Source organism: Nylanderia fulva, unplaced genomic scaffold (assembly GCF_048542155.1).
Source record: "Nylanderia fulva isolate GAGA-0341 unplaced genomic scaffold, ASM4854215v1 Scaffold417, whole genome shotgun sequence".
NCBI classification, from domain to species: Eukaryota; Metazoa; Arthropoda; class Insecta; order Hymenoptera; family Formicidae; genus Nylanderia; species Nylanderia fulva.
Genome location: NW_028190496.1, coordinates 32,822 through 59,597, shown reverse-complemented (window position 1 = coordinate 59,597; position 26,776 = coordinate 32,822). Strand labels below are relative to the sequence as shown.

At 43.2% G+C, this 26,776-nt stretch overlaps 1 protein-coding gene, 1 non-coding gene and 1 pseudogene across 2 annotated transcripts; all 3 read left to right on the top strand.

The window, feature by feature from the left end:
• Positions 1-727, top strand: LOC146721769 (small subunit ribosomal RNA; annotated as a pseudogene; the record flags this gene model as incomplete).
• Positions 728-1,535: 808 nt separating this feature from the next.
• Positions 1,536-1,690, top strand: LOC146721768 (5.8S ribosomal RNA). Its single transcript, XR_014925509.1, has one exon. It is a non-coding gene; the product is annotated as a 5.8S ribosomal RNA (ribosomal RNA).
• A 20,934-nt stretch (positions 1,691-22,624) lies between these two features.
• LOC146721767 (acyl-CoA Delta-9 desaturase-like) lies at positions 22,625-24,051 on the top strand. Its single transcript, XM_085486301.1, has 4 exons — positions 22,625-22,633; positions 23,086-23,291; positions 23,403-23,585; positions 23,781-24,051. Exons 1-4 carry the CDS (start codon positions 22,625-22,627, stop codon positions 24,016-24,018), a joined length of 636 nt encoding a protein of 211 aa, XP_085342427.1. The 3' UTR covers positions 24,019-24,051.
• The last annotated feature ends 2,725 nt before the right edge of the window (positions 24,052-26,776 follow it).

Here is a 26,776-nt window from a genome sequence, read left to right as displayed (position 1 = left end):
GGGGAAGTATGGTTGCAAAGCTGAAACTTAAAGGAATTGACGGAAGGGCACCACCAGGAGTGGAGCCTGCGGCTTAATTTGACTCAACACGGGAAACCTCACCAGGCCCAGACACCGGAAGGATTGACAGATTGATAGCTTTTTCTTGATTCGGTGGGTGGTGGTGCATGGCCGTTCTTAGTTGGTGGAGCGATTTGTCTGGTTAATTCCGATAACGAACGAGACTCTAGCCTGCTAATAGGCGTACCTTATGGTATCGCGAAGGCCCCCGGCTTCGGCTGGCGGGTTTTTACTACCAACGTACAAACAAATCTTCTTAGAGGGACAGGCGGCTTCTAGCCGCACGAGATTGAGCAATAACAGGTCTGTGATGCCCTTAGATGTTCTGGGCCGCACGCGCGCTACACTGAAGGAATCAGCGTGTGTTCCCTGGCCGAAAGGCCCGGGTAACCCGCTGAACCTCCTTCGTGCTAGGGATTGGGGCTTGCAATTGTTCCCCATGAAGAGGAATTCCCAGTAAGCGCGAGTCATAAGCTCGCGTTGATTACGTCCCTGCCCTTTGTACACACCGCCCGTCGCTACTACCGATTGAATGATTTAGTGAGGTCTTCGGACTGGTGCGCGGCAATGTCTCGGCATTGCCGATGTTGCCGGGAAGATGACCAAACTTGATCATTTAGAGGAAGTAAAAGTCGTAACAAGGTTTCCGTAGGTGAACCTGCGGAAGGATCATTAACGTTCCGGAGGTCCTGCTCTGCGTCGAGAGTCCTCTCTTATGGGAGAGACGCGCGCTCGCAGCAGTCGGCGACTGAATGGACGCGCTGAAAAAGCGCTTTAAGAGAAAAAGAAAATAACGGATTTGACGGAATTTGTTGTTGTGTTTTGATATAACGACGGACGCCGTCGCGCCTCTCTGACCGAAAGTAGTCGGCAAGCAGAGCAGCGCGCCCGGCGGTGTTCGACGACGATTCGGAGCGAGACGCTTCGCGATCACGCTCGTGTGTGTGCCATTCTCCGGCCCACACACACACAGAGCGTCGATTCGGCGTTAAACGCGAACCGGTGGTAACCTATGCCCGCGCACGCGTGTGTGCAGCACCCACGACGTTCGTCGACGCGCGCCCTCCCCGTTGTCGCGGGGCAGCGGTCAGCGTGCCGAGAACACACGGTGTGCAACCGCGAGTGCCGAGCGAGAGGACCCCCATATATTATTATAATATATATATAACACAGAGAAGGGATCGATGATATTTCGACCAATCTGTCAACTGTGTCGGTCCGACGGTTTCTTCAAAGAGCTTCCGCCCCGGCTCTCCCGTTGCGGGCGAGACGCTCCGAACGAGAAACACACAACTCTATCTTTGTGCCGTAGCCTTCCCTGGCGGGAGGCGGCGGTCCGCGCGCGTCCGAGGACGCGCGCGGACAGGCTGATCGAAGAGCCACCACGATTATTCTCTCTCTCTCGTCCGAGAGAAGAGACCACGATGGTTGAACGAGGAGCGCGTTTTTTCGCGAACGCAAAAATTTCGAACGATTACCCTGAACGGTGGATCACTTGGCTCGTGGGTCGATGAAGAACGCAGCTAATTGCGCGTCAACTTGTGAACTGCAGGACACATGAACATCGACATTTCGAACGCACATTGCGGTCCACGGATACAATTCCCGGACCACGCCTGGCTGAGGATCGTTTTAGTACCCCTAAACTGCTTGCGTCCGAAAAGCGCGCACGGCCACGACGCGGGCGACCAGAGAAATGGCGCGCGCGTCGCCTGTGCCCTGTGCAACGCTTACAATGGGCGTACGAGCGATCGTTGGACGTTCGCCCGAGGTGTCTGTGCCGCGCCGACCGGCCGCGGTGCAAAATCCTGGCGTCGTCTGAAATGACACCACCGAAATAATAATAATGAGGAGGAGAAGCGCACAAGCGTGTAAAACGTTGGCGAACGCGCGCCCAGAGAATGCTGCGCGAATTAAGAGGGGGAGCGTGTTTGTGTATCCAAGTCGTGTGTGTACGCGAGAGCCGAGGAGAAATGGGATGAAAGTAAGAGCGCGCGCGAAGGGAGCAACAAACGGCCAAAAAAGGTCAGGACGGTGAAGCGGGTCACCGCTTTCCCTAGAGCGGCGCGTGCGTCGTTGTCTCCCAAAAGTAGGTAGCGCTTGTTCTCCACCGTTACTTCCTCGCCGTACATCACACAGATGACCGACTGCCTTTGCATCTGTGCCCCTCTCGGGCATAGCCCGCGCTCTTTCGCCCTCCCGCACACATAAGGTATTAGGGGAAATTCGGGGCCTTCGTCCCGGGGAAGAGAAATTGTAACCTTTCCTTTTTCGGAAAGGGGTTTTTAATGCGAGCCGACCGCGGTCGACCAAAAATTTTTTTAAAACGAAAAAAGGGGACCGGCGCGCCTGAAACCGTTAGGGGTAAAATAAGAAAACCCCCAAAATCGAACGGGAGATTCACGTCAGCGGCGCTGGGTTCGCGCGGCGGCGTGTGCGGAGTCCTTGCGGTCGCGGCGGGCACGTACCGTGCGCCCATGTCCCGGGGCTCTTTGTCGGCACTTCCCCAAGTAAACTCGCGACCCGCTGGGGGTCGGGCTACGCCCGGGGGCGGTGTCGTCGCGTCGCCGTAAAACCACGCGACAAACCCTCGTCGCCCGGCCGGCTGCTCGGCGGCGCGAAGGTATCAGGCCGCACATTTACGTGCGTCGAGACCGTCGCAAGCGCGCCCCACGGTACTCGGAGGTTGGGACTTCGCGCCGTCCCCGGTCCCGGCCCCTGTGGTTACAGTACGGAACCCTTGCAGGGCCCGCAACGTCTCCCGCGGTCTCGCGGGGACCGATACCGGCGGGGGACGTATCTTTGGGATCTTAGGAAACCCCTCTTTAAACACGGGCCAAAAGTCTAAATTACGCGATCATTGGGGGTTGTCGCGAGACCTAAAGGCGTAAAGAAAGGAAGGTCGGCCCTGGCCGTCGCCTGGAGGATGGGCCGCGCGCGATGCGGCTCGCACTCCCGGGGGGTCTCTTCTCATCGCGAGAAGAGGCGCACCCGACGTACACTTGGGACCCGAAAATGGGGAACTATGCCGGTCAGGACGGGCGGGGAAACCCTGATGGGGTCCGTAGCGTTTGACGTGAAAAATCGATCGTCGAACGGGTATGGGGCGAAAGACAAATCAACCCATCTAGTGTTTTTTCCTCCGAATTTTTTCCCCCAGGTAGGGGGATCGGCCTTTCCCCAAAAAGCCGCGAGTCCATCTGAAAAGCAATGATTGGGGCCTTGGGCCGAAAGACCTAAACCTATTCTAAAAATTTTAAAGGGGGATCTCTGGTTTTCTTAAATTATGAGCACAGCTCTTGGGAATAAAGGTGCCAATGGGCCTTTTTGGTAAGCAAACTGCGGGTGGGATGAACCAAACCGATTTAAAGGCCCCCAAAACCGACGCCATGGGACAATAAAAGGCTTTGGTGCTTAAGACAGCGGGAGGGTGGCCATGGAATCGGAATCCGCAAAGGATGTGTAAAACTCACCTCCGAAGAAAACTACCCCTGAAAGGGGGCGTGAAGGCGACCCATATCTCCTAGGGGCATGTGGGGCGGAAACCCCGGGAGGGGGCGTTAGTCTTCTCTCGCTCGCACAACCCCCCTGACGAGTGGAGGGCGCGACGTGAGCCAAAAGGTCGGGGCGCGACCCTGCCGGGACCGCCGTGGGTGCAGATTTTGGTGGTAGTAGAAAATACCCCCACGAGGCCCTGGGGATGACGGGGAAAGGGTTTCGTGTGAACAGCCGTTCCCACGATCTCGACCCTAAGCCCTAGGAAACCCTATTCAATGAGGGCGTAAAAATATACTCGAGTGTCGAGAAAAAAATAATAAATATAACAAAAGCCCCAACCCCTCGGGCGAAGGGAACCCGGTTCCTATTCCGGAAACCCCCGGCAGGGGAACCGATAAATTGGGGCCCCTGAAAAAGGTTCGCGGGGTCCCAAAATACCTGGGACCCCTCGGGAGATCCGGAAATTTTTTCTTTTCTGAAAAAGCGTCGATTTCCCGGGAAAAACCTCTAGCGGGGGAATGGGGGTTTGGAACGCAAAGACCCCCCAGTTGCGGCGGTGTCCGGATCTTCCCCTCGGCCCTTAAAAAATCCAGAGAGGGCCACGTGGGGGTTCCCGCCCGGGTTCGACCCTCCCCGCAGCAGGTCTCCAAGGTAAAGGCCTCTTTGTAGAATTGAGGAAAGGGAAAGTCGGAAAATTTTGGATCCGAACTTCGGAAAAAAAGTTTGGGGCTTGAGGGGCGGGGTTGGGGTTTGGTCGGGAAACGGGTCTGGCGACTGCCGGGGCCTGGCGAGGTGAACGGTCGCGTCTGCCCCGGGGCCCCGGGATCCGACTGGGTCCCTGCCTTGGCCTCCCCGGATTTTCCCCTTGCTGCGAGGTTTCCGGGGCGCCAGCCGTCGGGGTCGTCCTCTTCGCCGCCATTCAAGTCACTCAGAATGGCAGGACTGGGGAAATCCGACTGTTAATTTGTGAGACCCGTTTTTGTCTCACTAAACCGCGAAAGCACGAGGCCGACCGCCCGCCCGGGGCCTCATAAAAACGGCCCCTTCGGGCCACCACACTCGAAAAACGGGGAATTTGGGGTTTTCGCCCCACCGACCGGGACCGCCCCACTCCAATTAGTTGGAGGGGGCTACCTCCTTTTAAAGCGGCGCAGCCCAGACTTCCGACCCATCCCCCTCCGGTCCTTGGCTACTCAAGGACCACTCCCCACCTCCGAACATCACCCCGGGGCCCACGGGTTCTCTCGGTAGGGAGCGTCCCCGGTTTACCGGGTCCCCCCGAACAGCACCCCGGGCGACGAGCTTTCGTCGGGCAGGCCGAGCTTCTCCCGGCCCCTTTCCCGGGTCCCTCCGAACATCACCCGGCGAAAGACGTTTTTCCCCGGGCAGGGCCCAGCGTCCTCGGGCACCGGATCCTCCCGAAATACCCCGGCCGACGAGCGTTCTCGTGGGGAGGCCCAGTTTTCCCCGGGCACCCGGGTCCTTCCCAACAACACCCCGGTCGACGAGCGTTCTCTGGGCAGGCCCAGCATTTGGTCTCCGGATTTCCCTGCCGACCCTCACCCGGCCCCGAGCGTTTTCGTCGGCAGGCCCACGGCCTCGGGCACCGGATCCTCTCCGAACGCACCCCGGGCCCACGAGCGTTTTTGTGGGGAGGCCGAGCGTCCTCGGTAAACCCGGGTCCTCTCGAACCCAAAACCCCGGTCGACGGGGCGTTCTCGTGGGGAGGCCCAGCATTTGGTCTTTGGATCCTCTCCAAAAAATCACCCCCGGCGACGAGCCCTTCTCGTCGGGGGGCCGAGCGTCCCCGGGCACCCGGGTCCTCTCCGAAAATCACCCCGGGCCCACGGGGCGTTTTCGTCGGGGAGGCCGATTTTCCCCGGGCACCGGATCCTCTCCGAAAAGAAACCCCGGGGGGACAAACCCTTTTTTCGTCGGGAAAGGGCCCGGGATTCTCGGTTTCCCCCTCCCCGCCGGAAAATCACCCCCCCCGACGAGCGTTTTCGTCGGGCAGGCCGAGGGGGGGGGTCCTCGGTACCGGATCCTCTCCGAACAGCACCCCGTCGGGGCGACGTTTCGTCGGGGAGGGCCCAGCGGGGGTCGTCACCGGGTTTCCCCTTCCCAAAAAAACCCCGGTCGACCCCCCCCCCCCCCAGCTTCTCGTCCCGGGGAGGGCCCAGCATTTTCGGTCTGGGTCCTCCCGAAAATCACCCCCGGTTTGACGAGCGTTCTCGTCGGGTGGGCCCAGCGTCCCGGTCACCGGATCCTCTCCGAAGCACCCCGGCGACGAGGTTCTCGTCGGGCCGGCCCCAGCCTTCTCGGGCTCCGGGTCCTCTCCGAAAACGCCCGGCGCGAGCTTTTTGTCGGGCAGGCCGGTTTTTCCCCGGGCACCGGATCCTCCGAGAGCCACCGCATCTTGGGACTCGCCCTTTTAAAGGGGGCCCGAATCCAAGGGGGTTTTTCGGAGCTCGCCCTTTTTTTTGGGGGCCGATCCACCCGCGTTGGGTAAATTTTGTCCGCCACGCTACATCTTATTTTAATTTGTGTCCGCGTTTCCCTATGAAATTTTGGGCGGGGTTTTTGTCCGTCGCGTTTTTATTTTAGCCGACGCGGGCGGTATGGCGCGGAGGCCTTTCCCCTCGAACATGTCGCGTGGGGCCAAGGAGATCTTGGATGGGGCCGACCATGCAAGCGTGGTTCCGGATGTGCAGCGATGTCTGCGCATTGGGGCCCGTTTGTTGCGCAGGCTCCGTGCCTTTTCGCTCCGGCTCCGCGAGTTCCACAAAGCGTGAGCTGGGTGGCACGTGGGCACGATCTCCTGCGAGGAGGTGGCAGCCATCAACTTGCCCCTCAACTCGGCTCCCCGGATTGGACGGCATTAGCGTACGCTTATGGAGAGCGATGCCAGCGTCCATCAAAGCTCTCCTCTTCAACATCGTGCTGCATTGCGGAGGATTCCCAGTATCCATGCTGGTGAGTCGGCGGTGTTCATCCCCAAGAGGGTGAGTGTGCTCTTCCGGGCGATTTCCGCCCGATCTCCATTACCTCCGTGCTGTGAGGCATCTGCATAAATCTTGGCCCAGAGGCTTCGCGAGTCCAAGCTTGTAGATCTTCGGCAGCGCTTTTTCGACGATGGGTGCGCGAAAATGTCGCCGTCCTTGCGCCCTTGCTAATGGACGCCAGGTCCCGTCGTCGAGAACTACCGTTGCTTCGCTGGATTCGCGAAGGCCTTGATAGTGTCAGCCATGGGGCGATCACTAATTCCTTGGCTGGCTTGGCTTGCCTCACGGCCTTATCGATTATATCGGGCGCATTTATGCTAACAGCAGCACGGTGTTTTGTTTGAAGTGCGCTGGGTGTCTGTCAGGTCAGAGCTCTCTAAAGCGGGGCAGAGGCGTCAGCAGGGGGATCCACTGTCACCGGTGCTATTTTGCCTGGTGGTGATGAATCATGAGATCGATACCTGCCGACGTCGGATACCAGCTGGGGGGCATCGTATAAAACAGCATCGTTTATGTGATGATGTTCCCTATTCGCTGCCCCCAAAGTGGGGTCTTCAGACCGCGTACATGGGAATAAAGATAGCCCATATAATGCGCAAAGATCGCGAGCAGCAGCAGTAAACCTGGAACTAATATTTAACGAACAAAACTTTGACATCCTCTGTATACAGGAACCTTACTCTTATAAGGGGAGAGTAAGAGGATATTCTGGCCGGTTTAAAGGATCATTCAACCTGACAAAAAGACGCATGGGTCGCCGCGGTGGAAAGAAAAGGGAAAAATGGACGTCTTCCAAAAACACAAGTATGGAAAACGAACATATCATGTGCTTCCAGGCTTGCGCGGGACAGGAACAGCTTTACATTATTAACATGTATTGCCAATTCTCTTTAGAAATAAAACCGTTTTAGATGACCTAGACAATACCTACAAAAACTCTCTGGTCCCAAATATTATAGAACCATGGACGCAAATGCCGGGTCGGACTGGTGGTTCTCCGACACCACAGACGAGAGAGGGAAGGAGCTGGAAGAATTCATCCTGTCGCACAACCTCTGCATAATGAATAAGCCAAATACCCTAATACGTATTCGACGGAAAGGGGACATCGAATATAGACGTTACACTCGTCAGCAAAGGTCTGGCCCATAAACTAAGAAACTGGAAGGTGGACACAGCGTGCACCACAAGTGATCAGCGCTTTCCAAACGAGTTCCCGGGCCGAAAAATTTGATAGCCGGGAATAGAAGCCGACCGGAAGTGCGTTTATCGCACGATTTAATACACCTGTGCCTATTTCGTTGACATCCGTTGAAATCTCTAGACATTACTGAGCAAAGCGCGAGTCCGCGCAGCTATAAATGGCGGACGTAGGAGGTCAAATCGGGAGTGAGAAAATAAAATTTCGTGCAACAACCTCTGACGATACGAGTGATGAATTACGACGACAGGAGTACGCTGCAGCGTGAACAAAGGTGGGCGCAAACACGGTACGTGCAACCGACAACTATACGCGCGAATCTTTTGCGGCCCTCAAACTGCGGTAAAAACCAAAACGTGTTGATAAGCCTGCTGGAAAGTCCGCCCCGGTGTGCGTTTCGAGACGTGTACGTGTACTCTAAATCGCTGCAACGCCGAAATATCGCTATTTGGAAGATTTATTGACGCCGATTGACGAATCGGCCTATTTTAAACATTCTCCAAATAACAGTGACGTCATTCCACCGAGCGAGGCTTATCCAAATTCAATTTTTGTCTTTGATGACGTGGCATGCGACAAGCAAGATCGTTTAAGAGAGTACTTCTCAATGGGGCGCCACTCGAACATCGACTGCTTCTATCTCTGTCAGACATACGCGAGAATACCGAAACTCTTATACGCGACAACGCGAACCTGCTAATTCCTCTTTAAACAGGACGCCACCAATTTGAAGCAAGTGTAAAACGATCAGTGAATACCGACAGTCGATGAGGATTTCAGAAATTTATTCGTACTTTGTTGGCAAAAAGTATGGATTTCTAGTGATAGACAAGGAACAGCTCGCTTTCGAACGGGCGATACAGAAAAGGTTTTAACATTTTCGCGATACCGCAGAGCCCTTGTCGTCCCCAAACCCAATCCTCCCGGTCGAGAGAAACTCTAGGGGAGTGTGCCGACATGGTTGGATGATACTCGCGAGCGTGAAAAGGTTGCCAAAAAGATTGCGAAGACGGCCGAATCGATCCGCAAGAAACACCGCGCCCCGTGACCGGAAAGATCGATGATGATATCGCCGTCAAGACCAATTTAAACCTATTATCGAGCCGCTAAAAGATTGCGACAACGCGACAATTTCGATGAAAAACGAGCCTAACACCCGACGACGACGACGACGGTGTGAAATTGAGACACGGTTGGGGGGGAAAGACCGAAAAAGAGAAAACATAAAACCATCAAGCGATTAAAGAGGAGGGGAGGAGACATTGAAAAAGAGAAATATGATATTTCGAAGCCATTGGACGCTCATTGCCGACAACATCTACACCGAAAAACGCACAACCTGTGATACCCAAAACACTCGTAGACGAAAATGTTTTCGGAACCACGCGTAACCCCCCAAATATCCCTTCGACACTGGTTAAGATCGTCGGAAGGTCGAAAAATGATGCGAAAGGTTTGGGGGGCCATTAGGACAAAAGTATATGGACGCTCTCCTCGGTGCTGATGAGAAGAAAGAAATTGATAATGTATACGGAGTCACTTCGGCGAAAATGAATGCGCATTGAAAACAAGCGATTCGCGATTGACAAGATGACAATATAATCATAGGCGACACGCGGTATATTGGAACGCCCGGATTGTACGAGTTGATCTTCAAGAAAAGACCTGATTACCAGGAGGATGTTTTGCAAAAATACAAACTTTATTTTTTGGGCGACAATGCCATAAACGCAATTTTGATGTGCAAGGCCGTGTAAAGAGTAGCAAGGGGGACAAGTACAAATATAAAATCGCACCGTTGACGGGGGTGGAATGGGACGACTCAAAATCGGGCATAGAAGGGCCTCGCGCTATGACGTTAACCAAACAATAGTTTGATTACGTGCACTGGGACGCCCCCAACGAGCTAGTGGATCGCCTACGATTCCCTCGATGCTTTCGCACAAGCTGGCAAAAAACGCGCATGACAACGAGATCTTGTCGATTATCGAGGAATGCGGGAAGCGGGCATTATTAAAATTAAAAGGTTCCCGACAATCTATTCAGTTCTTTCGTGTGACACTTTAAAAGCATTGAAAAAAAAATGTCTATCAATAATTTGGATTATTCGAGAGGAGAAATAAATGCAAACCCCCTGGCCCCCAAAAAAGATCAAAAGGTATAGATTGATTTAAAAAATGCGGGGGCGCCCAAAAAAGGGTCTTTCAATTTGCGTTTGCTAAGATTATGAAAGCGAGATCGCGCAAGATTCGCCGTTTGGGGAAAACCGAGGGGGATACCGGAAAGTCGTCAAAAAAAAATTTTTTCCCGGAAGAGTGCCCTTTTAAAAAATTAAAAGATCCAACAGAAAAAGTCAGATGAAAAAAAGCTGGCTGCGTTAGAGAAGGGGTGTACGAGCGTTGGAAAAAATGCGATTTTAAAAAAGCTTCTTTCGTGCCCAAACGTGTAAAGATTGCGGGCCCGGCAAAGTTCAAAATAGGTGATCAAGTACGCGTCAGCAAGTACAAAAAACTTTTCGAGAAAGGGGGACACGCCAAATTTGGGCAACTGAGGTGTTTAAGATTGTTAAAGTGCAGCTACTAATCCCGTAACATATCTACTCGAGGATTATCGCAAGACATCTATCGCTGGAAACGTTTTTACGAGCACGAGCTGCATCGCGCAAATTGTCCGGATGTGTACCTCGTGGAGAAAATACTGCGCAGGGGGGGTGACGAGTTTACGTGAAAATGCTGGGATTCGACAGTTCGCACAAAATCTTGGATACATAAAAAAAATGTTATTTAATGTATTTTATTCAATCATTGTATAACATAATATATTATACCATATATATAAAATATATAACAAAAAAAATATAAAAACCACTCCTCAATGTTTAAAGTCGACCAGACTGGCAATAATTTATTATAAATAATTATTTGAAATACAACAACAACGTTTCGGCTGTCATTGCAGCCCTTTTCAAGTACATCTATAAAAAGTTCAATCAAAATAATTATAATTTAATACACTTATTCGCAACAATTAATTATACATTTAAATACAAAAATGTGTTACATACCAAATTTAAAACAGTAAATCAATTTCTATGCAAACTACCGACAATGTTAACGCTTGTTTTGATGAACAATGTAAGACTGACAGAAGTAAGCACATATTAAATAGATGTTAACTGTTCACAAGAATCTTAGTCACTAAGCGTTAAGAAGATAGAGACGAAACTAAATGTGTCTTTCGTAATTTAAATCGTCATAATAAAGTCAAATAAATAAAAATAAATAAATAGGTGGATATAAAATAAAAATAAAATTAAAAGTAAAAATAAATATAAAACGACTTAAATAACGTCAAGAACACGATCATAAATCCCACTGAAATTCTCCGTATCTTTCTGTAAATTAATACTTTTTCCTTGTTTTTTTATGTAAAACATTTCTGCAATTTCTCTTTTTCTTGTCTGTTTTTCCTCATGCAGAATTACCGGAGAATCCCAACGGAACTCATGATCGTTGCAAGTCCGATGTAAACTAATGACAGAATGCAATGTCTTGTCTTTTTTTATGTTATTTCTATGTTCTTTAATGCGCGTTTCTAAATGTCTCTTTGTCTGTCCTATATAAGCCGAATCGCAATTCGCACAATCAATTTTATAAACAACATCAGTTCTTTTTAAGTTTTCGATCCCATCTTTACCTCTTTTTATCAACGTGTCCAATTTTTTTGGGACAGTATACAAAGCATCAATTCCACTTTTATTGATGCAACGCGTAATATTCTCGCTAAGATCTTTAATGTAAGGTAACACAATGCAATTTCGCGTATCAAATTTATTTCGATTGGGCGAGTTAAGATTACTGCCAAATTTAATCGCTCGAAGTCTTTTATTGATGTTTTTGTTAATAATTGTTAACGGGTAACAATTATTAATAAGGATTCTTTTGATTAAATTAATATTTTCTTCATGAAAAATAGGGTCAGCGAGTAAAATAGCCCTATCAACTAGGCTTGTAATCACGCTAATTTTATATCTCATAGGATGATTTGACAGAAAATTAATATAGCGGCCTGAAAACGTAGGCTTTCGGTACCAATTAGTCGTCAATCTACCACCGATACGTATAACGTTCGTATCCAAAAAACTCAGAGAACAATTTTTCTCTAGTTCGAACGTAAACTTAAGTCGAGTGTGGAAACCATTGAACACACGAAGCATATCCTCAATTTTTCCTTTCGGAATAATTGAAAAAATATCATCGACGTACCTAAAATAACAATAGGGTTCGAAATCCAATTGACGGAAACAGTATGATTCCAAATCGTCCATAACAATGTCAGAAAGAATCGGAGACAATGGAGACCCCATCGGAGAACCGAAAACCTGTTCGTAAAATTTTCCGTCAAAAACGAAGCTTGTTGAGCGCATAACCGTGTCAATGGCGTGTAAAAACTGCGCAAGGCTAAACGAAGTAAATTGTGAGATGTCATCCCATCGGTTTTCTATTGCTATTTTAATTAATTCCCAAGGGGTGTTAGTAAAAGGTGAAGTCACGTCCAACGAAATCATAACATGGCTGTCGTCGATGTTTCTGTTTTTAATAATCTCCACAAAGGACCAACTATCCTTGACATGAGATCGAGGTTTATTGACTGCATTTTGTAGTATCTCACTCAAAAAGGATGCTATGTTGTAAATAGGACTTCCTACAGTTGAAATTATGGGCGCGGAGAGGGTAACCTACCTTTTGAATCTTGGTAAAAACCCTACGCACGAGGCAAATACCATCGTACACCTCAATTGTCTGTATGTTGTTATCGTCTATTAATTTATATCTAACCAAGATTTTAATAATTAGCAACCCTCGTGCTCATGACTTCAGCGGAGTCCTATTAAGTGATCTATACTAGAATCGTCTTTCAATAAAAAATTCATTTTCTCAACGTAGTCTGTCCGGTCCATCAGTACAGTAACCAGACCTTTATCAGCTTTAGTTGCAAAATATTTTTTGTTAGATTTCAAAATTTGAGCAGTCGGAGTATCTATTACAAATGTAATTACGATGTAACATACATGTTTTTGTTTACTCAAAACTTGTGTACCGAACTCGCTATCGAAATCTCAAATTATCCAGGTTGTCACTGGGAAACTTCCTATGATTAACTTCAATATTCTTTATGTTTTCTAATGCAGAAAAAAAAATTTTTCCCATCATCTTTTATTACTTCTACAAATGGGTACGCCAAACTTATCACCCAAAGAGAAACCTCATCACCGAATCCGGAACGCGACGATTGTGATATTTACAATCCATTGCGGTAATCTATTTTATCAATGGATTCCGACCCATAATACTGCGACCAATTGTTCAAATTTGCTTTTTAATTATTTTGATTGATCTATAAATTTTTTGATTGAACTTTTATAGATGTCTTAAAAAACTGCAATGACAGCCGAAACGTTGTTGGGTTGTATTTCAAAATTATTTTTAATAAATTATTGCCAGTCTGGTCGACTTTAAACATTGAGGGGTGGGTTTTTTATTAATTATTACTGGCAACCTTAAGGATTATTATTTAAAAAATATATACTTCTCATTAATACATCCTCACAAAATAAAAAATATAATAAAATAATAAATATAATTTTCAACGGTATTCTATAATGTCCCCACAGCAAGGTGTCGGGTCGACTCAGGTACGACATACCGTTTGTCATCGTAGGGACTTAGAGCAATTTTTTGTCTCGCTGATGGTTACACTTTATGCAATTTCGATCTATGCATGACGCTGACCCTCATTGAACCATCCGGGCCGTCCGGGCCTCCCTCCTCTCCCGACCGGCCTCCATCCTAGCGAGGCGCCTCTCAATCAACTCCAGCCGGTCCGAACCGGCAGCCAGTCTCGAGGACATGTCCCCCGGCAAAGGAGTCTCTCCGACAGGCGCCTCACTCACCTCCTCCGTCTGGGTTCCCCGATCACGGAGGTCGCCCCCGCAATCAGGGGACACCCCGTCATTCCTGACGGCGTCCTCGCTCAACCGGGCGCATTCCCTCCGTGTCAGGTCTGTGATGACCCACGTGAGTTCCTGCACCCGGTTGCGCACCGTCTCGGCGTAACTGTTCGCCGTTTTCATCGCCGAGACCGTGTTCCCCTCCTTCAGGCATCCATGGATGTCCTTCAGGAAATCACCAGTGATTTCCATCACTTCATCCCAGTGCCCCACCGAGCTATGGAATAGCTCCGCGGTGGGCGTCCCGGCTCCGGGACCGTTCCACCACGGAGCTAGATCCGCCTCCCAACTTATACTTATGCCTGGCAGCATGACCGCCGGCCTCCTGTCGTTCGAGGTCTGGTGCTCTACCTCCATTGGAGCCCCGAATCTCGCTCCTTCCTCTGCCTCACGCCCGTCGTCTGATGACGACGGGGTGGGGGCCGGGACTATACCCCCCTCCCCGCCGGGCCCTTCTTTTTTTTTTTTTAAAGCGTCAGGTGCGTTCATGTGCTCGACACATACGCCGCCTCGGGGGAGAGGCTTTGTTATGTGGGGATGGACGGGTGAGGACAAAAGGTTCTGACCCGACCCACTAAACCTGACGGTGGCAGTCCTAACCGCTTACGACGACCCTCCGGGAACCGCTTTCGCATAACTTTCAGAGGGTCGTCTCGCGTCCGTGCTTGAAAACACCAGTAATTTGACATCTAACACCATACTAAATAATCAGACCGGCAAGTCCAGATAACAAAACTTATCTAGGAAAAAGAACAGCGCGCCACAGTGCAATGCCATTCATTTCCGCCCACCGTAACACAGACGTGCAATGAGATTCTCAGCGCCCCGCCAGGAATCCCTGTCCGCATTAGGGTGGGGTATCACTCTAAAATTAGAGAGGAAAAGCGAGAATAAGGAAGAGGAAGAGGAAATAAAATGGGGAGAGGAAAAAGGGGGGGGGGAGGAGGTTTATAATCGTTGGTGTCTACAGGACACTTCTTATCACGTTGATGTCATCTATTCAGACGGTGAGGAAAGGATTAATCTTTCGATCCGCCTCTCCTCAGCCTTCTTTATGCCGATGACGACCGAGCAAAATTCCAAGAATGATGTCCAATAAGCCTCTGAATATATTATTTTTGATATTATGGCACCCAGCGTTAGGTTGACATTGTTATCAAATCCAAGGTTATTTATGAGCTTGTGTCTCTGATCCTTAAAAGCAGGGCAGTCCAGTAAAGTGTGTTCAGCCGTGTCATTGTTGCACAAGCAATGGTTACAAGACTGAGACTCCTTTTTTCCTATTCTGTGTAGGAAGTGTCCAAACGAGCCGTGACCGGTCATCATTTGAGACATGTAAAAGTTTACGCGGCCAAATCGCCTGTCTATCCAGTCCCGCAAATACGGTCCAATAGCTACTATAGTACGGAGACCCCAGGCGTCGGATCTCTGCAAAAAGACCTTCCACTGTCTTATCATTAAAGCGTGTTCCTGCGATTTAATATCTGCCTTGTCCACACCGTCTTCCACATCTCTCAACTCCTTAAGACGATCATAAAGCCTGCGTCTCATAGTGGCCTCCAAAAACCAAGGAGGCATACGGGCCAAAAGAGTCGCCGCATCGAACGACACCGTCCTATAAGCAGCAGCAGCTCTTATCGCAACTGCTTTCTGAACACTTCTTAGAGGACGCCCAATTGCAAGCGGAGCGACCAGAAACTCATCAGCCCAGACTGGGGAGGCGTATAGCACTATAGACGATAGTACCTTTGCGTATAATTGTCTCCTGTTCTCTCCAGGCCCCCTCAAGTTAGGCATAAGCCTGTTAAGGGCTCTAGAAACCCTGGTGACCTTCTTCGACACATACTTGATGTGTTCGTAAAACTTCAATCTTCTGTCCATAATCACTCCAAGATATTTAATGTGATCAGACGCGATGATGCAAGAGTCACCAACCATTACGGAAGGCATATTGGATGGTTTCCTACCTTTCCAGAAGAGAGTCACGTCAGTCTTCGATTCCGAAATCCTGAGGCCCATGTCCTTAATTATTCTAACCGTTCTTGCAATTTGGGTATTAACCCAATTTTTAAGTCGGCTCTCCAATTTTTAATCATCGTATTTATCTCGACTAAAGAGCCAAACGCGATGTTATTGCGTCAGATTAAGATAAGAAAATTTGGAAACTAAGGAATTATCCTCTCTAATTAGCGGTCTTAAAATGTACACGAGTCTCCGTTGAAATTCAGCCGAAGCATCGTAGAATCCGAAGGGTAATCGATTGTATTCAAAATTCCCGTCTGGTGTCTCGAATGCGAAATATTGAGTAGATTCCAGATGTAATTTAATATTGTGGAACCCGTCTTTGAAGTCAAGTATAACGTAAAAATCTTTTTTCCCCCGAGGCTGGATAAACAGTTTTTAATATATGAAAAACAAGAATTTTGTCTCACTACTCGTTCATTCAGGGGACAAAGATCTATGCAAAGACGAAATAACCTGTTTTTCTTTTTAACTAAGACGATTCGAGCACAGTAAGGCGATTTACTTTCTTTAATTATTCCTCTAGCTAAAAGATCGTCAGTTAATTTTCGGATTTGCTGTCTTTCAAAATTTGCAAAACGTCTGGATCTATAATTGTAAATGGAATCGTTTTTAAGTGAAACTTTAACGAAGTAATCGTCGTGGATTCTATCAATTTGTGTATTTTCTATGTTTTTAATAGTAGAAACTAGTTGTTTTTTAATTGAGTCATCAAAATCGATTTCCATATTAACGAGGATATCTTCTAAATTATCAGATGGGCCTCTATATTATCAATCGATGCTACTTCTCGGAGAAGTTGTAGTTTATCTTTTGTTTCGTTTAAGGACGGTTTGTTTATAAGTTCGATTTTATTATCAATGAGAAAATCGCGTCCTATTACAAAATTCGTAGAGAACAAGTCACCGTTTAAAACATATAATTTAATGTTTGTCGGGATATTTGAAAATTCTTCTAATTTTATTTTTGTTTCTACCGATCCGATTAAATCTAACGGGGTACCGTTTACCGCTAAAAATGAGCTAATTTCCGAATTAATTGTAAGGTTTTTCAAATTTTTCGTATGCAGAACGGCAAATCAATGATATAGGACTACCGGTATCCAAAAGTGCATTCATCTTACAAGCAATATCGCCAATTTTGGAAAGCGATTGAACAATTTTACCCGTTTTGATGGATTTTTGTCCTTCTCACTCACTACTGCTACTGTTGTTTCATCTGACGATTCGTCTTTGATTTCTGTTACGGCTGCTGACGATGATGAGATCAAAGGCTGCTTTCGTTATTCTTTCTTCTTTAACTTGGTGCAATCAGACCGGAGATGACCCTTAGTTTTGCAGTAAACGCAGAAGACTTCGTTAGCTATTTTTGATGGTTGCGTTTTCTTATCTTCAGATTTGTTTCTTGTTGATTTATTCTCTTTTTTCTCTTGCTTGATTCTTGGTGCGTTTCCACACGAAGAAGTTATGTTGCGCATGTCTTCCAAAAATTAAGCTATCGATTCCGCTCGAATGGGCGCGGCGACGCCTTTCAGGGCTAAGCTTCCTATTCCGTTAATTAGTAAATGAATAGCGTCCTGTTCTGGTAAATTCATGCTCTGCATCAATGCAATCTTGTCTATTGCGTATTCTTGAAATGATTCCTTAGTAAAATTCCACACGCGAATCTCTATTTTTTGCAAAGCCACGTAAAAAAGGATTTTTTTTTTTAAACATCTTAATGATAGCTTCTTTAAAACCAGTCCATGATTCTATAGCTGAGCCGGTATTTGTGTCATATCAACGGCGAGCCAGTTTTTGAGCTTATTTGTTGCTGCGAGGAATGTTATGTTTGATGAGATCCCATAGATTTGCAAGACCTTTTATTTTCTGTATCCACAGTTCTACATTCTCGTCCTCAGATCCACTAAAATCCGGAATCTGCGACGACAAAAGTTGAACGGCTTGGGTCGGTGAAGTAGTAGCCAGGGTAGGTTGCTGCTGTACATTTGGTGTACTGAAATTGTCTTCTAGCTTCTCCCCCTGAGACATAGAAGCTGGATTGACACAGGCACGCTGATTCCCGTTTCCGAGAGATAATGCTTCTAATAACTGCTTCATTGTCTCTTGATTGTTGATTTGTGCTTGTTGCTGTTTAATTTGTTCCACCAGTAATGAGCAATATAGCGGTAAGGATGCTTCATTTGATACTGCACTGTGAGTGATTTGTTGTCCAGAAGCTTCCGATGAAGGCGAGGCTGCTCTTGCTGTGCCTGCTTCTTTAAACGTGTTTAGCACTCGATCTGATCCTGCTCTTCTTTTTGCATTAGAATGCTCGAAATATGCCATGATGGCATCGATACATTTTTCTCGAGTATTTGGTACTGGGAGATCGCATTTGGCGACTTCTTCTTCTAGCGCTTGTTGCGTATAACCGTTAAGCTGTTTTCTCAACATTGTCTAATTATAATAATACATGAATTTTAAATCGGCCAATAGAGCCCAAGCGCGAAAAATTAATTCTTCGGAACTGTATCTCTTGGTTTGAGATTACTAAGTTTCATATATAAATTAATCTCGAACTTACATATGGAGAAAAATAGGCGAGAAAAGTTGGTAAGAGCAGTCGCCCGGAAAATTAAATACGTGGGTTCGATTCCCGTTTCAGCAACTTTTCGGACCTATATTTTTCTCGCCTATTTTTCTCCATATGTAAGTTCAAGATTAATTTATATATGGAACTTAGTAATCTCAAACCAAGAGATACAGTTTCGAAGAATTAATTTTTTGCGCTTGAGCTCTATTGGCCGATTTAAAATTCATGTATTATTATTATTAATAATATTGAGAGCCGACATATATTTCTTATCTGATTTTATTTACACCTGGGCCTAATCATGGCGTTATTTAATAACATCTACTAAAAGGCAAATGAAAAATATAGGATTGAAAGGGTCTGAATAGCTTAGTTGGTAAGAGCAGTCGCCCGGAAAGTGAAAGACGCGGGTTCGATTCTCGCTTCAGCGATTTTTTGGACCTATATTTTTCTCGCTTATTTTTCTTTATATGTAAGTTCGAAATTAATTTATATATGGAACTTAGTAATCTCAAACTAAGAGATACAGTTCCGAAGAATTAATTTTTTGCGCTTGAGCTCTATTGGCCGATTTAAAATTCATGTATTATTATTATTAATAATATTGAGAGCCGACGTATATTTCTTATCTGATTATCTAATTATGTTATTGTTACGTTCGAACATAAAAGGAAAATATCAACATCAACACCTGTTACTTGGTAAGAAGTTTTTGCAATGCACGATTTGTTTTAATAAGTATTTATTATTTTTTCTTCTGGAACGACGCTTAATGGATGCCAATTCAGTGCCGACACGCACAAGGTACGATAAATTGGCGAGAAAACATCCAACGCGTAAAATTGTCTAGCGTAATGCCACGTAGTATATACCCGATAACGGCACGCCAAGAACAAAATTTCGAGAAAAGAAAAAAAATTAATGTTTACTCTCATATTCTTCGAAAACAACGCTCAAATGATGCCGACACGCACAAAGTACGATGAATAGGCTAGAAAACATCCAACGCGTAAAAATTGTCTAGCGTAATACCACGTAGTATATACACGATAACGGCACGCCAAGAACAACTTTTGTAGTAATAAAAAAATTTAATGTCAACACGCACTTTTCCGCGATAGAAAGGACTATATCTCTTCTGAGAGAGCGAGAATGATCGCTTCAACGAGTCACTCGGGCGCTAATATGGCGACGAGAGTCGCGTGATTTTGTCCAGAAACCGCACGGATTCGATACTCGATATGGCGACCGAACAAAGCACTTCCTTGTTTCTTCACAAGTCTTAGACTTACAAGGGAAGTTCGGCAAGTGTAAAATTCAAAAAAATCTGAAACTTTGTATAAGTTTAGAGTAGATGAACCTAATCACGAAACAATTTTTTTTAGCTGCTGATATTCGGTTTTAGGGGTGCAGCATCCCCTTAAATAAAATCGGTGTTTACGTTTTCAAGCGAATATCGCCGAAATAATGAGAAATATAAAAAAATGTTTCCAGCAAAAGTTTTATGGTTTCGAAAGCTCTTTATAATGGCATGATCATATTTTGCAAAAATGTTTAATTTTTCAAAATACCCCCACCACGTATCTTTTTTTTTAATATTTAAATTTTTCTTGCAACTAAAATTAAAATTAAAGTTTATTTCACGCCAAATTCAACCATATATAATAAAGTTGCGATCCGTAAACGTGTTTTTGAGAAATAAACTGAAAACATCCTTACAGGGTATGCTGTCAATTTTAATTCAAACATCTAAAGGTTGTATAAAAGCAGTTGTTTTTTTTGGTATTGTTAAAATATTTACTTGTTTGTCTTTTGGTACAAGTTCTATACAACCTTTAGATGTTTTTGGCTTTAGAATTTGGAAAAATTTTATTCGAAGCTTCTCTGATAATGTTATTTTAAATAATTACGATATAAATTTACATTTACGCAATAACATTATAAAATTACAGTCTTTGGCACACAATCAACTTTCTTCTCCAAGATTTCGAAATTTATTTGAATATAGTTGGTATAAAAGTGGCTATTTATCAACACGGCCTGAAAAGTTTGAAAATCCAATCAATTACTGTTATTTTAAAGAAGAAAAACATATACCGAAATGTAGCATTTGTGATAAAATGGCTTTTATACGTTGTGCATGGTGCAAAAAATACTTCTGTTTTGAACACTTCTTTGAACAATACCATTATTGTAACAATTATATAGAATAAATAATATCTTATTTTTGTAAAAACTACTATATTATTTATAAAATGTGTAATATACAAAAATCAGTTACGTGATTAGATTTATTACGAACATCTGTTTCATCGTTATCTTGTATTGCGAAAAATTACAGAGAGAAGGGGAGAAAGAGAAGTCGTAGCCAAAATTAGCGGGCCGATAAAATTGACAGCATACCCTGTAAGGATGTTTTCAGTTTATTTCTCAAAAACACGTTTACGGATCGCAACTTTATTATATATGGTTGAATTTGGCGTGAAATAAACTTTAATTTTAGTTGCAAGAAAAATTTAAATATGAAAAAAAAAGATACGTGGTGGGGGTATTTTGAAAAATTAAACATTTTTGCAAAATATGATCATGCCATTATAAAGAGCTTTCGAAACCATAAAACTTTTGCTGGAAACATTTTTTTATATTTCTCATTATTTCGGCGATATTCGCTTGAAAACGTAAACACCGATTTTATTTAAGGGGATGCTGCACCCCTAAAACCGAATATCAGCAGCTAAAAAAAATTGTTTCGTGATTAGGTTCATCTACTCTAAACTTATACAAAGTTTCAGATTTTTTTGAATTTTACACTTGCCGAACTTCCCTTGTTAGTCTCTTAACTGCTTGAACCGATTATTCATTATTCACCTCGTCTGCGATACTGACCGCGAGCCACGTGTATCCGCAAAAAGACAAAGCTCGGTATAATCGCATAAACGATCGACGTACTTCCGCGTTGATAATTGCGATACTGCGGACGTCGAGAGCCAGGAATGAGAGGATAGATTTTATCCCACTTCTGAGGCTGTAAGAGGGTCGTTTGATTCCTAATCATGGAAGAACATAGGTCAAAATAATGAGGCAGGGATTAATCAGTAATCACCTTAGTGGTAAACTTAGTATATTCTTAAGTAAGTAAGTATTACAAGGAAGGCTCTAGAGAGACTGACTGTCTCAGCCCGCGCTCGTCTCTCTATGTCCTGTCAACTTCCGGTGGCGCTCGCTCGCCAACACTCTACATAAGCACCACCTCAAACGCCCTGACACCTAAAGGTGTCTCCACAGCGGGTTATTTCTTACTATATATATATATATATACATATATAACAGACTATTATAATCTATTTTCTTGTTACGCAATCATCCTATTATTTTTTCATAAGAATATAATTGTTAATTTTATAATATTTTAGAAAAAATAATAGGATAATGGCGTGACAAGAAAATAGATATTATTATATGAAAAAATATTTTCATAATATAATCACATATATGTACAGTATTGCATATCACATATTTAGTATATCACAAACATATTCTTTCATAAATACAATATATATTTATATAATAATATTTGATATTTGTGTTGATAAACTTTTTGATATTTGTTACTTTTATTATGTTACGTTATCATTTTATACTATTTCTTTCATAATAATTTTCTGCAACGTTACCATTGTACTACATCTTTCATAAATATATAAATCATTATTATTGGTAAAGATTGTTTCCTTATTTTACATCAATAATTATGTACTTATAAAAAAAGAAAGTGTAGCAAGAAAGTTATTATTATAAAAGAAATAATTTAAAATGATAACATAACAAGAAAGTAGTTGCAAATATCAAAATATAAATATGCATTTATATACTTACTTAAATACATGTTGTATTCAATACTATATAATATGTAATATACTATATTTTTTTCATAATAATATAATCTATTTTCTTGTTACGCAATCATTCTATTATTTTTTCATAAGAATATAATTGTTAATCTTATGAAAAAAATAATAGGATGATTGCGTAACAAGAAAATAGATATTCTTATATAAAAAAATATAGTATATTATAAATAAATATCAAAACACACATACCTGTTATGTGTGTATGTACATGTCAAGAAATCAAATCAAATATATAACCCCGCACGTCAACGTGTATCAGTACATACGAAGCGCCTTCAGCGCAATCTTGTGTCGAACGCTCAAACTGTACAGAGTTTAACGCATGCGATTGGCTGTTGCGTGAATGATGACGACGGTGACAGAGACGTTTCTTAAAAGAAATTTTTCATACTTAGACTTTGCATATAAATATTTCCGCTTACAAAGTACGTAGAGCAGAAATAAAAACACTTTTATTATATAATTCAAACCCAATCTATCGATTAAGTTTAGTATAAACTCGATTGCTTCAGCCGTTATTGAGCATTCGAAATTTATAGTAGACTCAACTCTCCGCTTCGCGTAAAGATACACGGTGTATCGGCTATTCCGGTAACAGGGCGCGAGACACTACCGTATCTCTTAATATATAAAATTGGTAAATAAATTCCAAGCAATGCAACAAAGCGCCGCATGTGATGAAATAGTCGACCCTTATTTTTCCCGACTTTATTGCTGCAGATTTTATACGTGTAAAGATGCCGAGTCCGTACTCCTCTTTATAACCTCCGTACATCATCATTTGATTTTTAATAAGTTGTATTTTAGGGTCACATTTACGGATGGGTTAGGGATCACAGAGTACACCATAAATTTACTGACACTGATGCAGATCCATATAATGCACGTAAAGGATTCTTTTTTTCGCATATTGGTTGGATTTTGGTTCATAAACATCCAGACGTCATCAGCAAGGGTGCTATGATCGACTTGAGTGATCTTAAACAAGATTGCCTTGTGGTCTTTCAGAGAAAGTACGATGGACATAGTTTATTCTGCAGGAGCAAATTTAATTTAAAAAATATATGTATATATTGTTTATTTAACTTTAATGGTTTTGTTTCTTTTATTTATACTTTTTTTAGATGGTACCGATATTTGATGTTATTTTGCTGCTTTATCATACCGACATTAATACCTTGGTGGGTATGGAGTGAGAATCTGTGGTGTGCGTGGCATCTTAACATGACTAGATGTGTCATAAATTTACACACAATATTATCAATAAATTCCGCAGCTCACATGTGGGGTGTGAAACCATATGATAAGTACGTACATACTTTTGTGTGTACATATTATATTTATATATATTGTACTTATATGCTGTACAACTTATTATATGTAAACATATACATACTATTATTTAAAATTAATAAAAACATATACATACTATCATTCAAAATTAATAAATTGTTTATTGTATTATATCGTGGTACTATTTAGAAATGTTTATTTTATCACAGATCAATTAGCCCCACCGAAAATGCAGTTGTCTCTTTTATATCGTGTGGCGAAGGCTGGCACAATTATCATCACGTTTTCCCTTGGGATTACAAAGCGGCGGAACTTGGAAATTATAAGCTCAATATTGCTACAGCTTTTATTGATTTTTTTGCTTATCTAGGTTTAGCTTATGATTTAAAAACTGCATCTGCCAAAATTGTGAAAAAACGTGCTCTTCGAAACAGCGAAATAAATTAAAATAAATAAAAAATGTATGTGTTACATGTAATTCTTAATGTGATTCAGTTGTAAGTTATAATAATATTGATAATAAAATAACTTTCTTTAATGCTTGAAAAAGATGCAATTAATTTTATGTAAAACATTTTGAGTGAGATGCGAAATGTGAGATAACGATTTCTGTTGAATATTGCTTGAATGACTAAAAGTTATTATGCCTTAAAGTTTGCTTTATTTGCTTCTTACACAAGTGAAATAATGTTTTGATTTTATGTATAGGAACAATAGAGTATCGTTTGCCTTGGAAGAATACGTTTCATAATATTGATATGAACTTAAATACATAATATGATAATAATATAATGATACAAAAGATTCAAGAACAATACAAAATATTTGTTTTAAATAATTAAATTAAATAAGTAGATACAGGTTGCATAAATTTAAATATAAAAATAAAAAAGAAAGACAAAGGAACTAACGCCGTAATTATCGCGCAAATAATTATTAAATATTGTTACGTCCTGCAGTCTCCACGATCCTTTCTTTCGGAGAACGCAATGCGATATCTAAAATATAGCAGACGCATAGAAAACTCACGTAAGCATACGATCTGACAGGCAAAGTAAACATAATCCGAGAGAGCTAAATCGTCAAAATAAAAGATGTACAAACCGCGAGAGCCAAACAGACTAATCTATAAATTCTAAACTATAACTCGCGGTGCCTTAAAGATAAGCTAGTTGACAGCTCTCTAAATGAGATTTACTCTAGTATTAGGCCCTGCTTACTTTACGATTCTTTCTTTCGGAGAACGTAAGACGATATTTAAAATATTAAAATATTAAATTATCTGCAGATCGCAGACCCGCAGATAAGCCATGATGTGACAAGCAAGGCAAAACATTTTCGTGCCTAGAAAAATATTAAACTATAACCAACTGTTCTCTTCAATGAAACTAATTGAGAATCAATAAATTTTTAAAGATTAACCGATTCTAAGGCCGGATTCACACCTTAGCAGAAAAGCAGAAGCCAATTAAAACTCGCATTGATAGCTGAAAAATTCAATTTATTAACTCGGACGGGCGTCTTTCCGTATGAATATATAGATTGTGTAGTTAAATTGCAAGATACACGTTTACCACCGCGTGACTCATTCTACAGTTCCTTGATCGGTGACACAGTATCGAGAGCGATTACGCGCACGCCGAGAACGTCTGAAAACGATTTTCCCTTGGAACGCTAGACGAATATAGCGATCTATATTTGAAAATCGATGTCTTGTTATTAGCAGATATTTTTGAAAATTTTCGGGATAGTTGTATTAAAAGTTATGGACTCGACCCCGCGTATTATTATACCCTTCCGGAATATACATGGGATGCCATGTTAAAACATACAAATATTACGTTTGAATTATTAACAGACATTGGCATGGTCATGTTTATCGAACGGAGTATACGCGGTGGTCTACATAAGTCAATGTTCAAGCAGATATGCACATGCTAATAACAAGTATATGCAATCGTATGATCCATTGAAACCATCATCGTATTTCATGTATTTTGACGTAAATAATTTGTACGGATGGGCAATGTGTCAACCATTGCCTTATGCCGATTCTCGATGAGTCGATGATGTATCTAATTTTGATGTATCATCTATTGCGCTCGATTCATCTAAAGGCTATATCCTTGAAGTAGATTTAGAGTATCAAAAAATTTATATAAACTGATAAATAATGCTGTATTTGGTAAGATGATGGAAAATGTGCGTAATCGAATTGATGTAAAACTTATAACATATTGGGAAGGGAGATACGGTGTAGAGGCAATGATTGCAAAACCAAATTTTTATAGTAGAAGCATCTTTTCAAATAATTTAATTGCCGTAAAATTACGTAAATTTGAAGTAAAATTTTATAAACCAATCTATGTGTAGGCATGTGCATACTCGACATTTCTAAAACGTGTTTATACGAGTTTCATCACGAATACATGTCACCGCTGTATCCTGACAAATGCCGGATAATGTACACCGACACAGATAGTCTTATATATCACATTCAATGCGAAGACGTGTATGAGAATATGAAGCGCGATGTATGCAAATTTGATACGAGCGATTACGCTGCGGACAATGCGTACGGTATACCGCTAGTGAATAAAAAAGTACCAGGTCTAATGAAAGATGAAAACAACGGCTCGATAATGACTGAATTTGTAGGGTTTAGAACAAAAATGTACGCTTTGCGAGTGGATGGTAAGAAAGATACAAAAAAAGTCAAAAATGTCAAGAGTAACGTTATCGCGAGAACGATAACGTTTGACGATTATACGCAGTGCTTGAATGAAGAGATTAAAATGACGCGTCAACAATCTTGCATAAGATCCAAAGCTGCATAAGGTATACATCATTTGCGAGACAAATATTATGTAATTAATTAAGTGTGTTTGAGAATTAAATTCTTTTATTCAAAAGGTGACTTATCCTGTTGTGCCGCGCGATCCTCTCTCACGCAGCGCGTTTGTGAACAGTATACGTTTTACAAAAAAAAGTTTCAGACAAAAATTGTAGGAAAAAAATCTATTTACTAATCTTATCAATTTGACCTTAGACGGCGTTATACAATAATTTTATTAGTGTTTTGGAAAGCTCTCTAAATAAGCTACGAGAATATGTAATAAAAAATATAGGATTCCATCTAAGAAATTCAAGGTGATCTTATTCTAACCTTGGTAACGCAATCCAAGGTCAAACTGATAAGATCAAT